The sequence below is a fragment of the Juglans regia genome, chromosome 7, assembly GCF_001411555.2.
Source record: "Juglans regia cultivar Chandler chromosome 7, Walnut 2.0, whole genome shotgun sequence".
In the NCBI taxonomy this organism is placed as follows: Eukaryota; Viridiplantae; Streptophyta; class Magnoliopsida; order Fagales; family Juglandaceae; genus Juglans; species Juglans regia.
In genome coordinates, this window is record NC_049907.1 from 9,436,912 (window position 1) to 9,461,541 (window position 24,630).

The 24,630-nt window shown below is 38.9% G+C and overlaps 2 protein-coding genes across 2 annotated transcripts; both read left to right on the forward strand.

The window, feature by feature from the left end:
- The first annotated feature begins 3,477 nt into the window (after positions 1-3,477).
- On the forward strand, positions 3,478-17,831 carry LOC108996443 (BTB/POZ domain-containing protein POB1-like). The gene is made up of 6 exons (XM_018972340.2): positions 3,478-3,835; positions 14,850-14,975; positions 15,273-15,394; positions 15,513-15,576; positions 15,782-16,061; positions 16,661-17,831. Exons 1-6 carry the CDS (start codon positions 3,649-3,651, stop codon positions 17,472-17,474), a joined length of 1,593 nt encoding a protein of 530 aa, XP_018827885.1. The 5' UTR covers positions 3,478-3,648; the 3' UTR covers positions 17,475-17,831.
- A 695-nt stretch (positions 17,832-18,526) lies between these two features.
- LOC108996446 (eukaryotic translation initiation factor 1A) lies at positions 18,527-19,317 on the forward strand. The gene has a single exon (XM_018972344.2). The coding sequence runs from the start codon at positions 18,707-18,709 to the stop codon at positions 19,142-19,144; it is 438 nt and encodes a 145-aa protein (XP_018827889.1). The 5' UTR covers positions 18,527-18,706; the 3' UTR covers positions 19,145-19,317.
- The last annotated feature ends 5,313 nt before the right edge of the window (positions 19,318-24,630 follow it).

Genomic DNA, 24,630 nt, shown 5'->3' on the forward strand with positions numbered 1-24,630 from the left:
AACAAAGCTAAAATATGCAACCACCCCCACCCTAAACACTTAAATCAATTCAAAACCAAATGATTAGCGAGGAAGGAGAAGGAATAGAAGTTAGAACATAAACCCTAATGCTTAGGAAGTGTTTTCAAAGTTTAAACACATCGTCCATTTGCAATAAAAATTTGGTGTAGAGCTAATTTTTGAGGATGTATATTTTGTCACCCACTATTATTTCTTTTTTGGGGAATTACAAATTAAAAGCACAGATTATTTTATATATATATATATATATATTTTATTTTGCAACTCAATGTAACGTAACAATTGAAAGAAGGATAGGATAATAACTTCTCATTTTCAAATAATACAAGATTCCATTTATCACAATGGCCAATTCTTCTACTAGGCCGCCTAGGTTATAACACTGAAACTATATATTAATACTTTTAATTTACAACTTAATAAACAATCCATATTTTCAATTTACACTCGATCGGTTGAATTTGTTAATTAATGACAAGATCGTAATGAAATATACAGATTGAAAAAATATAAGTGATTTTGAAAAACATATCTCTCTGCTCCATATATTATGGATTTCGCGGAATGTTCAATATCAATGAGTTTAGATTAAATACTTGATCATTTGTGATGAATACATGTGATATATGTTCCGGAATGGTGGTTATCAATTAGAAAAGTTGCAAAAATACTTACACTCTTTAAAACATTAAAGAGTGTAAGTATTTTTGCAACTTTTCTAATTGATAACCACCATTCCTGCAGAGTCTGTTGGCGGTTAGTGTGCATGAAAAGTTTATTCGAGATGTTCATACAACTCTCACAGAATTAAGTGGATTTTTCAGAGACATTTATAGTAGAACGTTACAAGTTGATGCATTGTTAAAAATAGAAGCTGACATTGCAGTAATATTGTACAAATTAGAGAATTTGTACCCACTTTCATTTTTTGATGTAATGGTTCATTTGGTTGTGTACCTACCTTGTGAAACTTTAATCACTGACCCGGTTCAGTATAGATGGATGTATCTTATTGAAAGGTTTTTGAAAAAATTTAAGCGATCTGTGGGAAATAAAGCTCGTCCAAAAGGTTCGATTGCAGAGTCATATATTGTTACTGAGTGACATACATTTTGTTCAATATGTTTTCGTGAGGTTGATACTAGATTTACAAGACCAGATCGAAATTATAGAGAGGAAGGAGTTTCATCGATATTTACTTTGTTTTCCCAAACCGTGTGTCTCATAGGCGCACAAGGGGGCTACAACCTATGTGGGCGAGAGTTTGAAAGAGTTCGATAGTATGTCTTGAATAACTGCGCAGAGATTGATCACTACTTGAGGTTAGTGATGATCCTCTCAATCAATATTATCTTTAAGTTTATGTATAATAATACAGTATAACTTCATACAAATTAACAATTCACATAAACATGCGCATCGAACATATATAACTACTTCGCTCAAATAGTGTAACTGACGTAAAAAAGACACACAAAGAGAAATTTGCCTCGTAGTTTGAATATACGGTATTACTGTTAAGTCCAATTTTATAATATGAAGTTCATACTACTAAACTCTATTTTTTTTCTATATAATAATATTTATTGATATAGGTTGTATAGAGATATGGTGAAATTCAGAAGAAATCTCACCAGAACTATATGCTCTAGCATGTGGTCTGTCCAAGCGAGCCTTCCAGTACTCAAGATGTTTGGTGCGTGAATATAGATTTCACACAACTGATGGAGAACGATATAAGAAAACTCAAAATTGTGGGGTCGTAGTCGAAGGAAGCCATGAGGATGATAACATTGACTTATACGGAATTATGAAAAATATCATAGTGTTAAAAGTACGTGGGAGGATATATGGTCTAGTTGTTTAAATGTAATTGGTAGGATGTCTCAAATCCTAGGTTGGGAGTGCGTAGCAATGATTATTTTGTGAGTATCAATACATCTCGCACATGGTATGAGGACGATCCCTTCGTTCTCGCTTGCCAAGCAAATCAAGTTTTTTATTTAGATAATCTGGAGTACGGAAACCCATGATTGGTAGTGGAGAAGTTTGTACCAAGAAATGTATATGATTACATTCTAGAGGCATACGAACTACATGAAGAAGTTGATAGTCCAGCAAATAAAGAAACATATCAAGAAAACGAAGTAGACATTAATCTATTTGTTGAGCTAAGTGGGTTCTGCAAGAAGGTTGTATGTGGTGAGTTGGAACGGGTTAGAGAATTAAAATTTGGAAGGATCGTTGGCTTCCAAATGTACCTTTTAATGCCGAAGGTGATTTGGATTATGATGCAAAAATGAGTGACCTCATAGACATGGAAGTACCCCAATGGAAGGAAAAACTACTCCCATGGGTTTGCAATTTATTTCTCATATGGGCATTCAAAGGCTTATAGTTGAACGTGATTCACAAATTATTGTGACAATGTTGAATTCTAGTGATGTAGATTTGTTAGGTCATGATGCTATTTTAGCTTACATCAAGTATTTGTGTTTAGGATTTCTAATTGTCGAGTACTGGCATATCCCTCATGAAGCAAGTTCCCTCATGAAGCAAATTCTGTAGCGCATACTTTTGGCTTGTTTTTGTAAAAAGGTGGATGATGCTAAGATTTGGTGGCATTCCATTCCATACATTGTCAAGCAATAGTATGTTATTCTTGAAATGTCTCTATAATTGGTGCTCCTTATTGTTGAATGAAGTTGTTTCAGCTATTAGGTAGGGGGAAAAAAAAAACCGTTTCCCTCGTGATTGCCCTCAAATTCTAATTTTTTTTAACAAAACAAACCCACAGCTCATCATTTGCACAAAATAAACACGAAATTATTCCAACTCATCATTTTCTGATACCCTTCTAATTTCGTACCTTTCTAGAAAACCTTATAAAAAAAAATAGAGATAAACAACATCAACAAGAAAATCCCTTAATAAAGTAAATTATAGATTGACAACAAAATCAATTTCAAGATTGAAAACTTTCACATTTAATTTTGGCCTACAGTAATATTTGTTTATTTCTTGCATATTTAGTTTGTCATGTAAATTAGAATCACACAAAAATAAACCACTCACACTCTGTCTTGTTGGGCTCATCTTCTGTCAATTTACCAGACTAGTGGGTGTGGTTCACTTTAGTTACATGCCACTTCACCCGACTCTTATCTCAACATGTTTTCTTTTCTTTTTTTAGGAGACAATCAATCCTCTATAAAGCAATCAATGTCAATGTATCATTACCTGTTGTGGCGGCTCTCGTGCATATTAATGGCGACGTAAAAACTTGCTCTTTTATGATCATCTCGTCTTCCTTCATTCTTGTCGAGCCAAGAAACACTGCCGCTTCGTGTGGTATAAATAATATTAAGAAAACTGAACCAATCACCGAAGACCACGTAGCAAAGCCAAAATTGAAGAACATAGTCGAAAGAAAAAACGTCACGAGTCGGTCGCTTTGGATATTAACTACAGCGCTCTTCTGCCTTTCCTTTTTGTTTATTGGCTCTAATCTCAGGCTCTCGCAATATCACGCAAACTTCGAGACTTCGTCTGTTAGGGTTTGGAAAACCCCACCGTCTAAGGCAGGGCACGCCGTCTTCTTCGCTTTTCGGGGGGGGTTTGTGTGGAATGAGGAATTTGGATATGAATTCGGATCTTTTCGATCCGAAAACGGTGATGGACTCGGATTTCTCTCGCGGTCTGTCTGCTGGGGAAGCCGATTTCGGGTTCGCTTTTAACGACAGCAATTTCTCCGACCGGTTGCTCCGGATCGAGATCGTGGGAGATCCGTTGGAAAACCGGCCCGATTCTGAGGGTAAGTATCTGCTTGTTTTTTAAAAAGTTTGATAAGGGGAAGACACTAATTTTTTGGGGTTTTATGCTTGATATTTATGCTGGATAAATGGAACATGGAGCAGGTTAAATCCTAAATGGAAAGTCGGTTCTATGAGCCACTGTTTGCTTAAAAAGTTGCTTTGTTTTCCTGGGTATCTGGATGCTTCAGGTAGAGAAGTCGAAGTCCTAGATGTTCCAAAGCTTATAGGTTTCCGTTCGATCTTTTAGGGCTCTGTAAGGTTTTTGAGGGGGAGAAAAATGGAGTATTAGTTCCTGTCACACATCTAGAAGTTTTTTTATTTTTGTTTTGATGTTGGGGAACCTCTCCAAGGTAGGGCCTTCGGACCCACCCCTGCAGAGGAAACCCCATCTAGATGTTCTCATTTTATTATCTAGACTCTAGAGCTTTGCTTGCTATTATAAGAAAATGGAGGAAAAAGAGGGAAGAATGAGGGCAGCAGCTTGGTCTCTGTCTGTGTTTTTAGAAAGTGGAGCGAAATATTAGATAATGTGGTATCTGATCTGTTGGGAATGTTGTATTGGTTCAAAACTTGAGGGACCAACCAACTACTCGAAGAATTGCTGATTGAAATTAATATGTGACGAGTAAATGGTTAAAATCCTCTCAACCAAGCCTGAATACCAAGTAATTGAGGTCGTGTAATTACAAATTTTCTGCTTCTTGCGCAGACAATTGCAGTGATGAAATCAAAACAAAGAGATTCTTGTTTTGATGTGTCTTTAGTTGTAGGATGCCTGAGAAAATGAGAAAGTCAGACTCCTTTTGTAACACCCCCTTCCCGTAGGATAGAGGTATTACTAACATTCATAACATAATGCCCGGTAAAGAGATTCATATCTTGAAATACCTCATTTATTGAAAAGAATCAAACTATTAAAACTGAATTGAACATGATTGTTTCGAAAACTGAACTTCAAGTAAATGAACATAAACTAATCCTATGAATGACATAAAAGAAATCTAATTCTTGTGTGAATATCACTTATTCTGTCCTAAGACTTTGTACTAGATCTATTCCTGGTCATCCAGCTCTGCGTCATCATAATCACCATCTGTGAGAATTAAAACATGGAAGAAAACAAGAATACAAACAAAAATGAGTTGAATACTCAGTAAGTAGCACATCATACTGTAAAATATAATTTGGACTAGCATGCACTTAATTTCTGAAGACTCTTCATAACATACAGCATCACAAATTTACAATCATACACGTAACATAACTTTCTTTACTTATAAATCGTCACGGATTCTATAGCATACGTATTCATCATTAACATGAGCGGAAGCATACATAATCATGGCCAACATGTAACGTGAATGCATGATAACTTGTTTATCTTGTCTTAATATGGAGTGAAAGACGCTTGGGTCCGTGTTTCACTTAACTTGCATTACATGGAGTGAAACACGCTTGAGTCCGTGTTTCACTTAGCTAAATAACATGGATTGAGAGCGTGTTTCACTCAGCTGAATAAGATGGAGTGAAACACGCTTGAGTCCGTGTTTCACTTTACTTGTGGCTCACCACACTTGAGTCTGTGGCACAGTCTTAAAACTTCTTATCTTTCTTAATGCATGAGAATTCATTAGGCTTCATGAACTTTCTTAACATGGCATATTCTTGTACATGGCATAGCATAACATGACATAACGTAACATGATCTGAACATTTTATGACATTCCATGGCATACATGATATCTGAGTACTATATGAACATGGTATACATGATTTAAGTACTACATGGACATGGCATGCATGATCTAAGTATTACATGAACATGGCATACATAATCTAGATATTACATGAACATGGCTTGCATAATCTGACTATTCTATTACATAGCATACTTGACTTGAATTACTACATGAACATCTTATGACTTTCATATGATTTTTGTAACATTCAATCAATCAAACATATTCATTCATTCAATCATAATCTCATATTTTATCAAGATCGTGAAAAGGATCTAACCTTGACTTGTCTCTTAGCGTAGCATAGATAACCATCATAAGCACATCATATTTTCATACATAACAATAATATTCATAGTACGCATGCATTTATATGATCATACTATTTACCTCTTAGCGCTGCTTGCTGATTTCCAACTTGTAGCGCGTTACCTATACGAGGTACTAGACGTTACTAACTTCCTAGAAAAGCATGTCGTAATAATCCAAGTAATTAAATACGTATAATGGAACTTAACTAAAATAATAGGCTTCAAAGCAAACTCTAAAAACATACTTTAAAATCCCTTAAATACACTTTATAAAATTTGCGTCTATGGGCTCATAATTATTCAAATAGATAAAGCCCATGGAAGAGTAATGTTTTTCTGAAAATATAACCAGCCCAATAAAATACTAAAACATGTTTTTGTTAAGCACCACCAGCCCACTTTAAAACCATAAAACAGTTTCTGTCAACCCAAGTTCACCCACTTAAATTATCATAGTTTTTTAAATAAGCCCAATAAGTTCATTTGAAACTAGGCCCAATACCCCTTAAAGACAACACTAGCCGATTGGGCCTAAGGCAGATTACACAATCAAGGGTCAAAAAGGCATGTAAGTAATTACAGAATTAGTGGAGGGGCTTTTTGGGAAAGGCTGAAAACAAAACACAAAGGGAAATACATCTTACAGCAAGACTAGATGGAGGGGTATTTGTGTAAAATTAATAGTATTGCATGGGTATTTTAGGAAGGCTGAAGTAAAAGAAACAAAAGGTGGAAAGGCATGCTTACGGGAGAGTGGAAGAGAGTCGTGCGATAACTCACCGAGGAAATGAGGCTGAGGCGACGGCGGCTCTGGGGTGGTTGGAAGCGACTGGTGACGCGATTGGGTCCTCTGGGCAGTGGTGCGATGCAAGAGAGAGTGAGAGAGAGTCAGACCAAGAAGTGAAAAATCACGGTGAGAGAGAGATTCCGTCGGGGACTTACCGGAAAGGAGTGGGTTCAATGGAATTAGGCTGGTCGGTGATTTCTAGGCAGCCGGGGTAGTGCTCTGACGTCCTAGAGTGGTCAACGGTGGCTGGGCAGAGTATATACAGCTTTTGCGAAGTGAGTTCTGTGTAATTTTTGTGTGTTCAAAGCATAGGGTTTACGTGGGATTTTATAGACGATGGGGAGGGAAGCGGCTTGAGTCCTTAGTAGATATGCTAGGGTTTGAAGTTGGCTACACTTGGGAAAAATTATTCCTACGAGAATAAGGATTCTGAGAGGATTTTGAAAAGTCGAGTTGTAGTTTCAAACTAGGAAACTAATCTAATATGGAAACTAATGGATAACTATACAAAAGTTTTGATAGGAAAAGAATCATCGATTTAACAAATAGCATATTTCCTAAAATGAAAATAAAAATAAATAAATAAATAAATACTAGTTTTTAAGCCCTAAATTTGGACCCGTATGTTACACCTTTACTCATGATTGTGCTGGAAATTCTTGAGATTTGATTTATCTGTTACCTAGGAACCAAAGTTATGGGAGATATGGCGTTTTAGTATATATCATTGTCACGCCATCCACTTTCTATGCAACTGGACATCGTTATTGCTTTATATTTTGTTATGATCCCATTGTGATGTGATGTCATTTGCTGGAGGATGTGTGGGCATGCAACGTAGCTTTTTGGATTCTGTATTTACTTGTTGTTTGGGTCTTTTATTTACTTGTCATTTGAGTCATTGTAGTAGTCTATTTTCATAGAGTCGGTTATTTTACTTTACACATGTTGTTTGGTTATTTGTCTAGTCTGTTATCCCTGCGAGGGTATGAGAAAAAGAGGGCACAGAGTGAAGGAATCTGGAAAATTGCTAAGGCTTGATTGTAAGGAGGTTTCTGGAATCCCTCAAAGTATTCCTTCTATCAATATACGTGGGGCTCGTTGGAGCTTTTTATCTAACACCTTCCAGCCATTTCTATTTCTCAATACAGCTACCCAACGTTACAACCCAACCATTTCCTCATTACATCACAACCATTGCACAACAGGATTATAACAATTGGTATTAGAGCAGGGATCTCGTTACAAGTTTAAGTCACGTAGGGGGCGACCTATAGGTTGGATTAAAATGCCTTAGTCCTATGTATGGGCATGTTATTAAGTTATTAAATACTGATAGATGAGTGAAGCCGTCAAAAGGAAAATGGCTACCACTGGGTCAGTGTTGATAGAGTGGGCCGCCGTAGACGGGGTAAGATTCAACAAACAACAAACAAATTTGCTGGAAAAGATTTTGGACAAGTTGCTGGAGATGAAAGAAATACTCGACGGAATACATGTAAATTGTAAGAGAATGTAGCAAAATTGTGTGGGGGGTGCAGCAGACTCTCTTGGAGTGGCAAGACTGGGCATCTAAGAATTCAATTGAAGAAAAACAAAAATCAGTAGTGCAGGAAGAAAATGGAACGAAGGATGAAGATGAAATCGTGAAGGAAGAAAAGAAAAAGGCAGTTGAAGTGGAGGAGATAGTGGCAGTGCCCACAGTATCGGTCTCAAAACCCATTTTTCCCCTTGTCAAGCTCAAATGCCAACACTGGAGTTGTCTTGCAGATCTCGGAGATGGTGACCCAGATCTCCTTGGTGGGCTCACGGATCCAATCTCCGACCTACTCCCTGCACGTCTCACATGGCACCTTTCCTGGAAGACCCACACCCTTTTGATTTCCAAGATCAAAGGAACACCCAAACCGCACAATGCCCAATCGAAGATGCATCAACTGCAACAGCTTGGGTCCAATATATGTTTGTACGGATTTTTGGAGTTTCGTTTGTATGACTTGCAGTGGGAGACATCATGAATTTACATTTTGCGTGAAGTTTGTCCCCATGGCGAAGTTTACTTCTCAAGAAGTTGAAGCACTTCAAAACGGTGGTAACCAGCGTGCAAGGGAGTTGTTTGATAAAATGCTTGAAGAAACCCTTGTCTACAGGGACTCAATAAATTCTGAGTACTGGAAGTGGGGAAATGAAGCTGAAGAGTTGGGCAGTACTCTCAGTGGTAAGCACATTTTCCCTATCTCCATTTCCACTTCCTATCGAGAGTTGAGTGCAAAGTATACCATTGAAGGCATTTTTTAGATATTTGAAGCCCTTCATTTTTCTCTTGTAACCCTTGGTGGAGGACCATGGAAAAATCCCACAGTTGAGGGTGTTTCAGGTGGAGGTTGGGCTACAGGAAACATTGGGTTGGGGTTGGGGAGGTATGTTTTATTCTAACTCGAGCTTGATGTATATTTTGGGTAGTTTTTCGCAGGCTTTTTGGGGCAGTAGGAGCTCTCTAGTATAGGTTAGGGATACATCTAGTGTACTTGGTTACTCCTATTGATATATATAATACTTATAAAATATACATCCCAATTTTGTGAAGATACCGTTTGACAGCGTAGAGGGAGGAGAGAGACACTCGTGAGAAAACACCCATGTGAGAGATACTATCTCGCCGCTGCCTTGGCCAGCGAGTGGTTGCTCACCGCCAGCTTAGACATCATTGCCGAGCCCCCGGTGATCTCACGAAGGGTTGTTCAGAGCTTGCCATCCCGCCAGCGAGAGATACACCTGTGCGTAAGGTGTATTACCCGTAAGAGAGAAATCCATTTTGCCGTAACCTAGGCCGGCAAGTGGCTCCCGGCAGCACAGAATAGACTAACGGACCCCTGGCATCTACGCCGAGGATTTTCCGGCATTGGTCAACCCTCCAGCAACCTGGTTTTCTTCTAGATCCGTTTCTGGGATCTGTTTCTGGTGGCCGTTCTGCCGCCACCCACCCTTACCGGAGAGAGACACAGCACGGTCGTCACAGATAAAGCCGACGGACCCAGGCAACCTCGCTGAGGGCCATTCGGTGTTGGTCCACCCTCCAACGACCTAGATCTTACTGTGTCGTCTCTCAAAGCACTTGCAATCCTCCCGATGGCTCCGTTGGTCGTGCCATCGTCACAGACCGAGTCGACGCTCTCAAGTGAGTCTTTTGGGAGTACTCCGGTGTCAAGCTTTGAGTTTGAAGCCGTTGGTCTTCAACAGTGGTCCTTAGCTGTGTATTTGTGTAGCAGATCTCTAATCTAGTCTCAATGTGATTATGAATGGTTGTTGAAGGAGGGGTGTTTGGTCAGTATGGGTTCTTCTATGGTGTTAGTCATAGAATCCAAATCCTTTACTTTGGTGAAGGAGGGGCATATGTTGGCCATTACTAAAAGGGGTCGAAGGGTGATTTCTAAGTTGGTTTTGGGTTCAACAACAGTGCAGTGGCTGGCTAAGGCCATGGAAGCGTGCACAAAGGATGAAAAACAAGATTTTTTCTCCACTGCCCGAGAAGGTAGACGCAGTTTCACGGCGCACCGTTGCTCAAATGCTCCAGGACGTTATATGGCGGTAGAAGAGTATGGTGGTGGTGGGAGGAGGAATTTTATTTTCATTCCTGAGGAGGGGGCAGTGGTTGGAGAAGGATGGGGGAGGTGTTGTGTGGTTTGGAAGGACAAGGTGCTGCAAGACGTGGCTCTGCTAGGGAGTCGTGTGGCAGACATGTCGGTGGCATGTCAGCGAAGGAAAACTTTGAGGTGCACAAAGATCCTAGTACATCCTCAGTGGTGAGGCGATCCTATGCGATAGCTCTAAAGACGGGTCATGCTTCGGGAGAGTGAAAGGGATTCGAAAATCACGTCTCAAGACCAGCTTGTTGAGATGCACAATTCCTTAAAGGAGATGGAAACCCAACTTGTCGAGCTGAAGGTAGCGATAGGTTTCTTGTCTTTGAAAATAGACCAGCTTTCAGTTGGAGGCAACATGGTTGTAAGAAACAAGATAGGCCCAAATCATTTAAACCGAGTTAAAGAAAAACGAAAGATCGGATTCAACTCTGTCCCTATTTCTAGATCCAGGAGAGTATGGCGGGTCAAAAGGAAAGTCGGGTTATTTGAAGCAGGGTCTATATCGGGTATCAGCGTAGAGACATCAGTAATGGAATGTCATTCGTCTCATATAATACAGAATAGACCGATAGTCGGTACTACACCCTTAGTCCTCGAAGCTCCCTCGTCAGAGTTGAAGGAAAATAGTGTGCCAAGGTCTGAAGGAGATGTAGGGACCCCAGAGATGAAGGGACTTGCTATCACCTCAAAGTCTCCAATGGGGGCCATGATACTATTGGAGCGAACCAATGGAGTTGCTAGAGAACCAAAGGGTTTGGCATTGGTGCCTTGTGAAGATGAATGTCTAGAGTCGGGAGTGCAATTGGATATTGTGTCTGGAGATAACGTTGCTCCCCTGGTTTCTCTTCCACCAATAGTGGACTGGATTTTGTCTAAAATTAACAAGATTCAGCAGTTTGTGGGAATTTTACATGGAGGATGTGAAGACCAATTCAATGAACTAATCACTGCGATTGAGACAAGCCACACGCTTGAAACCAAAATTTCAAGAAAAGCAGGGAGTTACAGTGTCTTTCTTGGACAATTAACTACGACGCTAAAGGTGGTAGCTCAACTAGAGGGAAGTCTAAAGGGAGGACATTGTGACGACGGGGGAATCAAGGGTTTGGGGTTGGGTGTTCGGGTAGAGTTTTAGTTCCACGAGAAACAAGCGTTGGGACCGGTCTGGTGTATTTTGGGTTGTCCTTTTCACGGCTTTTTGGGTCATTAGAGGCTTTTTGGGTCATTTTGGGTAAAGTGTTTTCTTGTATACATTCAGTGTACTTGATTTCTCCTTTGATATATAATATTTTTTATTTATCAAAAAAAAAATATAATACTTACAAAAAAAAAATCTCACGGTTGAGTTTGCCAATAATTTTAAGGGGGTTCCATTTAGCAAACATTTGATACACTTGCATTCTTACAATGGGTAAAATGATCGATGGCAGCTTTCGGAGAGTGATGCTCACGTTGGTGGTGTGAATGACTTGGCATTCTCACACCCAAAGAACCAATTGTGTGTGGTAACTTGTGGAGTTGATAAATTAATAAAGGTTTGGGATTTGTCTGGAAGAAAACTTTTTAACTTTGAAGGTCATGAAGCACGTGTTTATTCCAATTTTCCTCATCAAAAGAAAATATTCAGTTTATAATTGCAACTGTTGTTGACGGGAAAATTAAGGCTTGGTTGTGGGCTCCAAGGTTGACTATGATGCACCTGGACAGGGGTGCACTAGAATGCTCTACAGTGCTGATGGAAGCCGACTATTCTCTTGTGGAACAAGTAAAGATGGTGACTCTTTCCTAGTTGATTGGAATGAAACTGAAGGAGCAATAAAGAGGACATATTCTGGATTTAGAAAGATATCTGCTGTTAAATACATTTCTTATGAGAAATTTAAGGAAAACATGGTATATGATGATATTGGCATGCTCGAAGAACAAGAAAGCTTGGAGATAGAAGAAGAAAATGAGATGGAACCTTCCCCCATGTAACGGCCCAATGGAAGGCTCAAACCACATAGCATATACTCCAAAAGGACTAGTCAATGATGCAATTGAAGCCTCATTAGAACCTTATAAAGAGGAAGAACTTCTCATTCCCAAGTAATGTGGGATCTCATACACTACCTACCATTATCCATATCATATAGGGGTATCATAATCTACCCCCCTTAAATTCCCAACGTCCTCGTAGGCCTGTCCATTATAGGTGACACAACTCAAGTCTCACATTTCTGGTTGGGATTGGCTCTGATACCATTTGTAACGCCCCAATGGAAGGCCCAAACCACATAGCCTATACTCCAAAATGACTAGTCAATGATGCAATTGAAGCCCCATTAGAACCTTGTAAAGAGGAAGAACTTATCCTTCCCAAGCAAGGTGGGATCTCATACACCACCTACCATCTCGACATGGACCAGTGAACGTGGGAGCAAGGTTCTTGTGAATATGGATAGCTTTGGTGCTGTTGGAGATGGAGTTTCTGATGATACCCAAGCTTTCTTAAAAGCATGGGACATTGCCTGCTTTAATCCAAAATCAGTTCTATTGGTGCCTCATGGACGACTTTATCTTGTTAATGTAACAAGATTTAAAAGGGCCATGCTCAGAAAAATTAGTGATCCAGATTGATGGAACAACTCCAAAACACTCAAAAGCAAGGTACGAGGAAATTGTTCAGGATAGCTCCTTGGTTAGTTTGGTTGGGTACAAATTACTACTGATTTACCTTTCACAACTGCCCTTCAAAAGTTCATCGTATTCCATATTTTATGAAGGAAGTCAGCCTACTGTTTTACAAAGAGTTGGCTTTGCAACAGCAGATTTTGTTTTCCATTGAGTTATTTGTGCGGCTCAAGAGGTGAAGCCTTAAGAAGTCCATTGGTAGACTGTCGTCTACTTGTGCTTTTTGTGCTCATTCATTATCATAAATGTGTTGTGAGAAATGAGTCCATAACCGATTTGAGTGTTGATGGTCATACTTCAGATTATCTTCTGAAGGAAAATACGTATTTTTCTGACAACCCTTATTGTAAGGCCTTAGAGAATGCGACAGATTTTGAAAGTGACCGTATAGTTGTTGAGTGGCAGGAGTCGCTTTCAAATAGTGGTGTTAAATTGGATGAAAGGGGGAATATTGCACCTCAATTGTTTAAAATATTGCCACTTAGGGATGTTCTGGGGTGGTATGGAATAAAATTGCTAAAACTGTGGGAATACCATTGGATAAAGAAACAAATCTTGTGGCCCTTTGATAGAGGAAAGGGAAAAGAAACTGTAGAAATGTTAGATGCCAGGTTCACTTTTGTCTTCTCAACACCGAGACCAAGGTATTTGCAGTATGTGATGCTCCACATGCCAGCTCATCCAGAAACTATCAATGCTCTAAACCTTGAGGACAAGGTTCTTTAAAGGAAGGAGATTGTTATGATCCCATCGTGATGGATGTTGTTTGCTGGAGGATGTGTGGGCATGCAACACAGCGTTTTGGAGTCCATATTTACTTCTTGTTTGGGTCTTTTATTTACTTGTCGTTTGAGTCATTGTAGTAGTCTATTTTCATAGTCTGTTATTTTACTTTACACTTGTTGTTTGGTTATTTGTCTAGTCTGTTATTCCTGTGAGGATATGAGGAAAAGAGGGCACGGAGTGAAGGAATCTGGAAAATTGCCAAGGCTTGATTGTAAGGAGGTTTCTGGAACCCCTCGAAGTATTCCTTCTATCAATATACGTGTGGCTCGTTTGAGCTTTTTATCAAACACCTTCCAGCCATTTCTATTTCTCAATACAGCTACCCAACGTTACAACCCAACCATTTCCTCATTACATCACAGCCATTTCACTACAGGATTATAACATATTTGTTTTGGTGACATGCATTCTGGTATTATTATGCTTGAAACTATGAAACGAAATGTTCTGCTTGAGCTTTTTCTTTTATTTTCTTAAATAAGCAAGTGAATCGGACATGTTTGCACCTAACTAGATAGTACACCATAGGAATACCTAAATAGGAACAGGGAAAGAGACCAGAAAATCACCAAGACAGCAAGACTCTGCCCATTCAAATCTATAGAGGCTGTCCAAAGGAAAGCTCTATCCTTGAATGGTTGGTCGTTGAAGAGAAAGAACTGGGAATTTGCGCCTATTTGCTTGCTTACTACGCCATCCATGAGCTCTTTTAGCTGTTCTTGGAGGAATGATGTCCCAAATATGTATCATGATGATAAGTTTTCTTATTCACCTCTTGTGATTCTCATTGGCAATGTATTTGGAGATGTCAGTTTGGAAATTGAATATATCTATAGTGAGATTTCACGTTGTTTCTTGACTTTGTTCGAGTTGATTGAGATAGGAGACATGAAAGGATCTGGTTTCCTTGAGGATGAAAATATATTTAAGTTGTATGGTCTCATGTCTAATAGCATCCCAAAAACATAGTTTGGCATATGGAAGATTTTATATTCCATCATGATTAATTTCTGTGTATGTGTATTGTGTGCTGGCTTCCTGATTCATGCTTAATGTTTTCCTTTCTTTTCCAGTTTTGGATGTTACTTCATGGGATGTGGAGCAAATTTTGATATGTAACCAGCCTGATATGGATGAATGTGTGGCCTGTCAAAATCCAGATGAGGAAGCTGATGCAATGAGTGAAGAATCACCTTCAGGTTTGTATCAATCTTAAATATAATGTTTACTTTTTTATCTTGTGTTTTTTTAAGATGAGAAAATATTTGATCTGAATTCATCATGACTTTTTGCTTGATCCATGTCTCTCAAAACATAATGAGACCTTCCTGTTTAGGACTTCAATAAGTGCAATATCATCCAAACAATAACCTAAATATTAAAAGGTGAAGAGTGAGTTGTGTAAAATGCGCTTGATCTTCTTGAAACTAGAGCAAGATTTTCTTCTAAGAACTTTATCTTGTGATGTGTTCTAAGATTGCTTATTGTTCTCATAGGCGATGAAGCTGGGAATAGCAATGATTCTAGCTGGAGCATGGATTGTTCGGTAGTTGTAAGAGTCAAAACATTGCATATCAGTTCTCCTATTTTGGCAGCCAAAAGTCCATTCTTTTATAAGGTATAGATTATATCTTACCTTAAGGTGGCTTTACCTATGTTTACTTGTGCTATCGCTACTTAAAAAAAATTACTCATATTGTTGGTAAATGGGATTTTCATTCCTCTTATTATTGTAGTTATTCTCAAATGGGATGAGAGAGTCAGAGCAGCGACATATAACCCTTCGTATCAATGCCTCTGGTATAAAGAAATATCCTAAACTTTGTGTTTTCTTACTATTATTCTTTAAATATCCTAAACTTCCTGTTTCTAACTATTATTGTTAAAATATACTAAACTCCCTGTTTTCTTACCATTATTCTTTATATTTGTTGAAACTAATTAGCTTCTTGATTGTGCATGGAAAATTCAACTTACAATTCTTTTCATTTCCCCCTTGTTGCAGAGGAAGTTGCCCTCATGGAGCTTTTGAATTTTATGTACAGTAATACCTTATCCGTCACAACAGCTCCCGCTTTGCTGGAAGTTCTTATGGCTGCCGACAAATTTGAGGTCGCCTCATGCATGAGGTATTGCAGCCGACTATTGCGGAATATCCCAATGACACCTAAGTCTGCATTGGATTATCTTGAGCTTCCTTCTAGTGTTTTGATAGCTGATGCGATCCAGCCATTGACTGACACTGCAAAGCGGTACCTTGCTACCCGCTATAAGGACATCAACAAGTAAGTTCTAATTCCAAGTACAATATACAACTCGATCTTCATTTCCCTCCTCCTGTCTTCCCTTTCTTTTCTAGTCTTATTTTCTTTTAGTCTTTTCTTATCAGAAAAGTTACTTTTAAAGGTAGAGTTGTGTTATTAATACCTGTCAAAGCGTTTTTAAACTTCCTCACAGATTATCCTCTTATTTCCTGCGTCATGCAATTCTCTCTTCATGTTTGTTACACGAGGAAAATGCCACAATTTTCTGTTAGCCATGGGTCATAAACTCCAATACGTTATATGTTGCATTTTCTACCTATACCTTTTGGCTTGGTTAAACAAGAGGAACAGGATCCTTAGGTTTTAATATCAGTTAACATGAAAAGCAGTTTCATATGTTGCGACGTTATAGCAAAGTTGATCCACACAATCAGCAAAGTGTCAATAGCGTTCAGATTAAGTGAGCACATCTATTAATTAACTTACGATAAACATTATTAAAAAAAAATGAGCACAACTATTCATTATTGCTGCTACTGCTATTGTTTCGCTTGATGTTTTCTTCATCTTTATGAAAATTAAATGCAATTTGCCTTCTGGTTTTTACCACTTTTGACCAGGTCCCAAGAAGATTTGATGGACTTGCGCCTTGCTGGAGTAGAGGCAGTGTTGTCCAGTGATGATCTCCAGGTTGCATCAGAGGATACTGTCTATGACTTTATGTTGAAATGGGCTAGGGCTCAGTATCCAAAACTGGAGGAGCGACGAGAAGTCATTGGCAAAAATCTGGCACGCCTTATTCGATTTCCTTACATGACGTGCCGGAAGCTTAGGAAGGTTTTAAGCTGTAATGATTTTGATCATGAGGTGGCATCCAAATTTGTTATGGAGGCCCTCTTTTTTAAGGCTGAGGCACCACACCGCCAACGCATTCAAGCTGCAGAAGAGTCTGCCGTTAGGTTTCGCCGCTATGTGGAGCGAGCCTACAAGTATCGCCCTGTCAAGGTGGTAGAATTTGAACTTCCTAGGCAGCAGTGCGTGGTGTACCTGGACCTGAAGCGGGAGGAGTGTGCAAATTTGTTCCCTTCTGGACGAGTGTATTCTCAGGCATTCCACTTGGGGGGCCAAGGCTTCTTCCTGTCAGCTCATTGTAACATGGACCAGCAGAGCTCTTCCCACTGTTTTGGGCTGTTTTTAGGGATGCAGGAAAAGGGATCGGTGACTTTTGCTGTAGACTATGAATTTGCAGCAAGATCAAAGCCAACAGATGAGTTTTCCAGCAAATACAAAGGCAACTACACCTTCACTGGGGGGAAGGCAGTTGGCTACCGAAACTTATTTGGCATACCCTGGACTTCTTTCATGGCTGAAGACAGTCACCACTTTGTAAATGGCGTCCTCCATCTGAGAGCTGAGCTTACCATCAGGCACTGACTCCCGCGATCTGTTCACAAGGCCGATTAGTGGGTGGGTCTAACCTTTCGTTCTATTGTTTTTCCCGCTCCTTTCCTCGTAGAACTTGAAAACACAGCACTTGTAATGATCAGGCATTACGACCTCCCCCCCCCGTCTTTAGATACTTTAGGTGTCAGGCAGTCTCAGGGCCTCCTTCTTGTGTTTAGAAGGAACGGGGAAATTTGTAAATGGGTTTCAGTAGGTCGCAAAAGTTAAAAATGTTATTTTGGGTTTTTAATCATGGAACCGAGTGGCAAGCATGATTGTTTCGCCCAAATTAATCTTTCTATGTTTCATTGGGAGTAAGGAATGTCTCGAGTACTTGGCCTCCGTCAAGCAACTATACTTGGATCTATTCAATCGTATCTGGGATTGTCTGTTGTTGAGTGAGTGTGAGTGCATGCAGTTCATAACTTCATAAAGTGAGGCGAGATATTAAGAAAATAAAAAAAAATTAATGGAATTCATTTGCAGAAACATATAATAAACAAGAAAGTAAATGTATTGAAATCTTTTGTTGAGAAAAAAAATGTATTGAAATATTTAGCATTGATGGTAGGAAAAGCTATTTTGGGGGGCGGGTAAAATGTACGCAATTTATGACTCCCCTCCCATGACTGACTTAGGTATAGCACATATTCTCTCTCGTCTGGCTTCTCGTGGGAGGATCAAAATTTTGGGAATTTCCTTGTTGGTAAAGATTTGGAATCCAATTCTCGCTCACATCAAAAAACAACATCACGTATTACGTATCCATATTTGGTGATGCACTTGATCCAGGGTGCACCGCACCTGAGAACTTAAAAGTCCTCCAACCTTTTACCACCGCACTTTCCATCTCATTTTCCTTGCACCGTTAGATCAATCAGCTATTATTTTCTAAATTAAATAAACTTAATAATTGATAAATAATATTATGTAAATATATACAATATGAATGAGATAAGATAGATCTGTGTGAAAATATCGTAGCCACGCCTAAAGGAGTAAAGGGTAAATACTCCACTCCACACGCACCACAGTCCCATTGCGTCACGCGAAAGCTCTCTTTAGCATATAAAGCGAATATGTATATGTACATCTCACCCCCTTTCACGCGTTCACACCTCTATTCTCCATAAAAGCTTTCTTCACAAAATCGAGCAGGGGATTTGCAGAGAGAGAGAGAGAGAGAGAGATACCTGCGGTATAGCTTTTGACCCAAAACCAAGATGCCGAAGAACAAGGGTAAGGGAGGCAAGAACCGGAAGCGAGGGAAGAACGAGGCGGACGACGATAAACGCGAGTTGGTGTTCAAGGAAGACGGGCAAGAGTACGCGCAGGTGCTTCGGATGCTGGGGAACGGTCGGTGCGAGGCCACGTGCATCGACGGCACCAAGCGGCTCTGCCACATCCGAGGCAAGATGCACAAGAAGGTGTGGATCGCCGCCGGCGACATCATCCTCGTGGGACTCAGGGACTACCAGGACGACAAGGCTGACGTTATCCTCAAGTACATGCCCGACGAGGCTAGGCTCTTGAAGGCCTACGGCGAGCTGCCGGAGACAACCCGGTTGAACGAGGGGATTGCCGGTGGGTTGGTCGAGGAAGACGATGCAGCTGGGGATGACTACATCGAGTTTGAGGACGAGGATATTGATAAGATCTAAATTTCTAAAAACCAAAAAAATATAAGGTTTGGATTTAGATTCAGTATACTTTGTTCTGTGTGTTTTGCTTGCGTTTCTACTTTCTGATACTACAACGAACAATATGTAACGTTTTGCTTTTTCTTATTCAATAATACTAAAGGGGTTGGCTATGTTCTGTCCTGGTCGTTCAATAACTTTGTTGAATTTGAGAAGGGCATGAAGAAAGTACTGGATTTGAGACTGTTCTTCATGATTTCCTCAAAAATGTTATTTGCCTTTGCAATTTGACCATGATCTGAGGCATAGAATTTTAGTCGATTTTGAAACCAGAGTAGTCCTGGCAGCTTTATCCAATCAGTGGTGTATCACGTCACGATTCTGCCCTCAGTCAAAATGAACTCAAACCGATGAGCATAGATTATCTGGACATTATTCAATATATATCACAGCACAGAACAGATAACATTTGACATGCTCGGCCATTGCCGTTCTACCTGTGAACTCTTTCACGTACAAGCTAACTCACGGTAACATTAGTTCTGTGGTTCATTATATGTCAAACACAACTTCCAATATCTTCTCACAAGAAATTTTTTAGTACTTAAATCTTCAGCTGGTTCTGTGAACTTGAACAGAACATTCTAACATAGGCATTATGGTTTATCTTCAACATCATATGAATCAGTATAAATATAGTTTGTCATACTATTACAGTTCTTGCCTTAGTATAACTCTCCTACAGTTCCCCATAAAGTTTTGCAGAGCAGCGATGGGCAGACTACATAAAACTGCTGCTATTGTATAAAGATCATTAGTGTTAAGAAAAAAAAAAAGCTAGCGTTGGTTTACTCGTTCTCAAAAAGAAATGTGGTGCTATGATTTTTGCAATTTCCAATCTTCTTCTTATTTATTCTCAAGTGACTTCATTAATAAAACAAGAGTTTAATACGGCAAGGTAACATATATTACAAGCCAAATATTTGTTAATTAGGGAGGATGTTTCCCACAATGAGAGTCTAATAAGCAAGTTGAGATATATATTTTTTTCTGTTAAGTAATAATTTTATTCAAAGAAATAGGCATAAGCCCAAGTACACAGGATGTATACAAAGGATATACCTACAACTTCTAGAAACAAAAAGAAAACTAACATCATAAAGCTAAAACAGATGCAGAAAATTATCCGCCATTACAAAAGCTTTTGCCCAAGAACTCAAAGTACTCAAGAAAAAAACCCTAAGATCTCCCAAAGAACGTTCTCTATCTTCGAAGCATCTCTCATTTTTTTCAAGCCAAATGCAACACGTAAGACAAGGAGGAATCATTTTCCAAACACTCACCGCCTTCTTACAGCCCTTCACACCCTACCAATAAATCCACCACTCCCCTGGGCATTACCCAATGTAATCCTGTCCAACTCAAAACCTCGTTCCACAAGAATCTTGTCACTTCGCAGGGAAGGAAAAGGTGATTTACAGATTCTCCATCCCATTTGCACAAAACACACCAATCAGCAATAAACAAACCTCTCCTTCTAAGATTATCAGTAGTCCATGCTTTGCCCAAAGTAGCCACCCAACAAAAACAAGCAACCTTAGAAGGAACTTTCACTTTCCAAATACTTTTCCAAGGGAATACACAACTACTATGGCTTGACAAAATTCTGTAATAAGATGAAACTGAAAACTTAGCTTTTCCAGCATGAATCCACACCATGCAATCCTCTCTATCGTGCACCAGTTTTGAGCTGTAAAGTTTAACCAACAGAGCCTTAACTTCATCCACTTCCCAGTCATTAACATCCCTTTTAAAAATAACATTCCATTCAACCTTATTGTTACTACTGCAAAACAAATCATAAACAGCTGCATTTTGATCCCTTGCAATTCTGAAAAGGGCAGGAAATCCCAGCTTAAGAGCAGTATCCCCACACCACAGATCATGCCAAAAGTGTATCCTCTTTCCATCTCCCATCTTCAATCTGAAATTATTGGAGAAGGAATCCCAACCTTTTCTAATAATTGAGATATTTATTATTGGAATGTGCCCATTGCGCAATGGAATGCGCACATCGATTTTGGGGTCGATGTATCTTGACTGCTCTCCATTCTTCAAGATCTTTTAGCAAGAATCTGTGTCTCTTGCTAATCCTTCTGCTTCCCAATTGTTTGCTTTTTTTGGTTGGTTTATACTATTGATGGGCATTTGAGGAGTCTCCTTCTATGATGATTTTTTTTATCTGCCTTAATTGTGCTTCTTGTACTCCTATGTAAGCTACCATTACCTCACCTTGATTGGGATCAGTGCTCCATATGAATCTGGTTACCACAAATTGTATGACTCCCCTGTTAGATCTGCAGACTGCAGCTGATGTGCATCCTTCCTTCCTTACTGCAACATTGGATGTAATTGAAAATGCCTTCTGATTATGGGGGCTTCCACCTGAGGTTATTATCTGCAGCTTTCCATTTCCATGCTTTACAATGTTCATAATACATGTCAATGGTTTTTTTTTTTTTTTAACAAACTGTTCTACTATTGGGCTGCTATCATTGTGAATTCTCTGATTTCTGGTGAACCTAATATTGTCCATTGCCAAAACAACAAATATCTGGAATTGGTGGGATTCTCTCTCAGAGAGATTGAGCTTATTTGTGGATTTAAGATTGTGTCTATCTAGCTCTTAATTCCTAGTGGCATAAAGGATGATATATCCAGGGGCCAAGGTGATTGCCTCCATAAAATCCTTGTGAATGGACAATTTAGGATCAGATGTTTAGTGGTTTCTTCTTCCAACTGACAGATTGGACAAAGTTTCTGGTCTTCAGAGAGTGGAATACAATTACCAAGTAAAGACTTAGTAGGCAAGCTTAAGACGATCTTGAAGTTTTAAAGACCAGAGTTTTTCCAAATAGAAGTAGATTGTGCTGCATTTTGATCATTCTGTTGGAAAACAATAGCAGCATATGCTGACTTGACAGAAAATTTTCCTGAGGAATGATGTGTCCATCTTGGAGTATCTTGTTGATTGTGATACTGGTATTCAGTGAGATGGATTTTTTGGATTTCCCACATTGAATTCTGTGTGAAAAGCGTCTGGAGAAGAATTATGTTCCATCTTCTAGGTTCCTCTAAGATTAACTCTGAAACTTTAAAGTGAGGGTCTTGCCATGTGTCTGATGTCTTTGGTATGGGAGTGAATGAATTTAAAGTTGGAATCCAGGTATCAGACCACACTTTAGTATCTACCCCATTATTTATTTGAAAGCATATGCTTGAGAGAATGAAGTCTTTTTGTTTAATTAAACCTTTCCAGAATCTTGAGTCATTTGGTTTTGCTGAGACAGTGCTCCAAGAGGTAATACTTGTATTTTTGGACCAACATTTCTTTCCATATGCTTTTTACCTTACTATTCAGATGCCAGACAAGTTTACTCAGCAGTGCTTTGTTAAAATTAGCAGCAAGTCTGATGCCTAGACCTCCTACTGACTTGGGTTTGCATATTGAATTCCAAGATTTTGGAGTGAAATTGTGCATTTTGTTTGCCTTAAACCCTACTAAAAACACATTAGGGCTCTATCTATCCTATTGGTGATGTTCTTTGGGTGCCAAATTGTGGACATTGTGTAAGAAGGAATGGCACTGGCCACTGATTTGATGAGGGTTGTTCTTCCTGCCTGTGAAAGGAGTTTAGATTTCCATCCTGTCAATTTACTTTGGATTTTCTCTAAGATCTCATTACAGCGATGTTTTATTGAAGATCCAGAATTGAGTGGTAGACCTAGATATTTGATTTTAGAAGATGAGATGTAATTTGTGAAGATGAGGTTAGTTCCCTTACTAGCAGCACATATCCAAAGCCTAAGATCAAATTCTCTGTGAATTCAATTAATTTGTGGTAATAAAAACTTTGGGCTATGCCTATTGTTGTTGATAAAATTTCTTGTTTACTTATCCAAGAAAAAAAAAGGAACTAACCTTCATATTGTTTCTGGATGCTATTTTGAATTGTTGTAGCCCGTAATTCTTCTCACTTCTCATCAATATCAACATAGGAAGGATAATTCCACTAGCCCTTAAAATAAGTACCTGGAAATTACAATAATAAAACCTAATCAAATGATTCAGAAGGACTCCAGATGGTCCGGCCCTTAAAATATGTGCTGCCCATCTTTAAGAAACAATGAAGATACTGCAGATTTATTCTTATCGTATGTGCTGCCCATCTTACACAGATTTGATGTGTTGCCTATGAAGATACTTACAGATTTTGTTTTATAGCAGTTTTTTATAGCAGAATTTTTTTTACAAAGCAGATGTTTTTATAAAGCAGATTTCTTATAGCAGAATTTGTTTTACATAGCAGATTTTTTTATAAAGTAGATTTTTGTAAATAATAACAGATTTTTAATGAAGCAGTTTTTTTTTTATAAACATATTTTTTTATGACAAATTTAAATTTTATTAAAACCGGACCAGAAATCGGTAAAACCGGAAGTACCAGTTTAGGAGAATAACTAATGCGTAATCGGTTTTGAAAAATGTAAATTAGTATATACCGATTTGGTCTTAAATTTTGTCAAAAACCGGATTGGACCGGACTGGTTACACCCATCGTTAGTAGTTATGGTAGTGATTTTATCGCATTTCAATGGCATTTTCCATTCAAGAATAGGCTATCGTTCGATTAAACTACAACCAATTTCTATATGACTGCTTATAAACAATTCATTAGGAAGGCAAACAAATACGCGCATAAAAAAACAAACACTAAAGAACAAACAAAGTTTGACCTTAAGGCATCATCTAAGCTTTCCTTCCCACTACTCTTCTTGGCCGCTTCCTTGACTTTGTCAATGTAACCATCAATCGGGGGAGTCAAAGTCGCCATGAAACGGTTCGCGAGAGCGTAGTCAGTTCCGCTACCAACGCAACAACTCTCAACTCATCAAGCAACGCCTCAATGGCCTCATTCAACCGCAAAAGCATGGACTTTGTCGCCTCCCTGACCCGGTTCCGCCTCATCAGAACACTATTGTACTCCTTGGTCAGAAGTCACCCATCCTCCGCCATGTTAGGAGCTCGGTTGAGGAACTAGAGACATAGGTGCAATCGAGCTCAGATAGGTCTTGTTGTGGCTTAAACGATTGCTTGGGTATTATTTTGGAAGTGAAGTCAAAATGTGGTGTTGTGCTTACAGAAATGTTGTGTTTGAAAAGGAGTAAGAGCATTAGTAATGGTGTAGGCAAAAGTAAAGGTAAAATTTGACTAAAATCACATATTTTACATTTTGTCTTTGCCATTCAAAAGAGATTCTCATATTGGATTATACACCTATTAGCCAAAATAATAATAAAATATTATTTTTTAACAATAATAAGTATTTTCCTAATTTGTTTTCCATATTTTGTAATTATACTAACCATATGTTAATTAATAATTTCATTCTTAATTAAATTATTGTTTTGCCTTTTGTTGAGTGAGAGAGCAAGTGGGAGAGAGA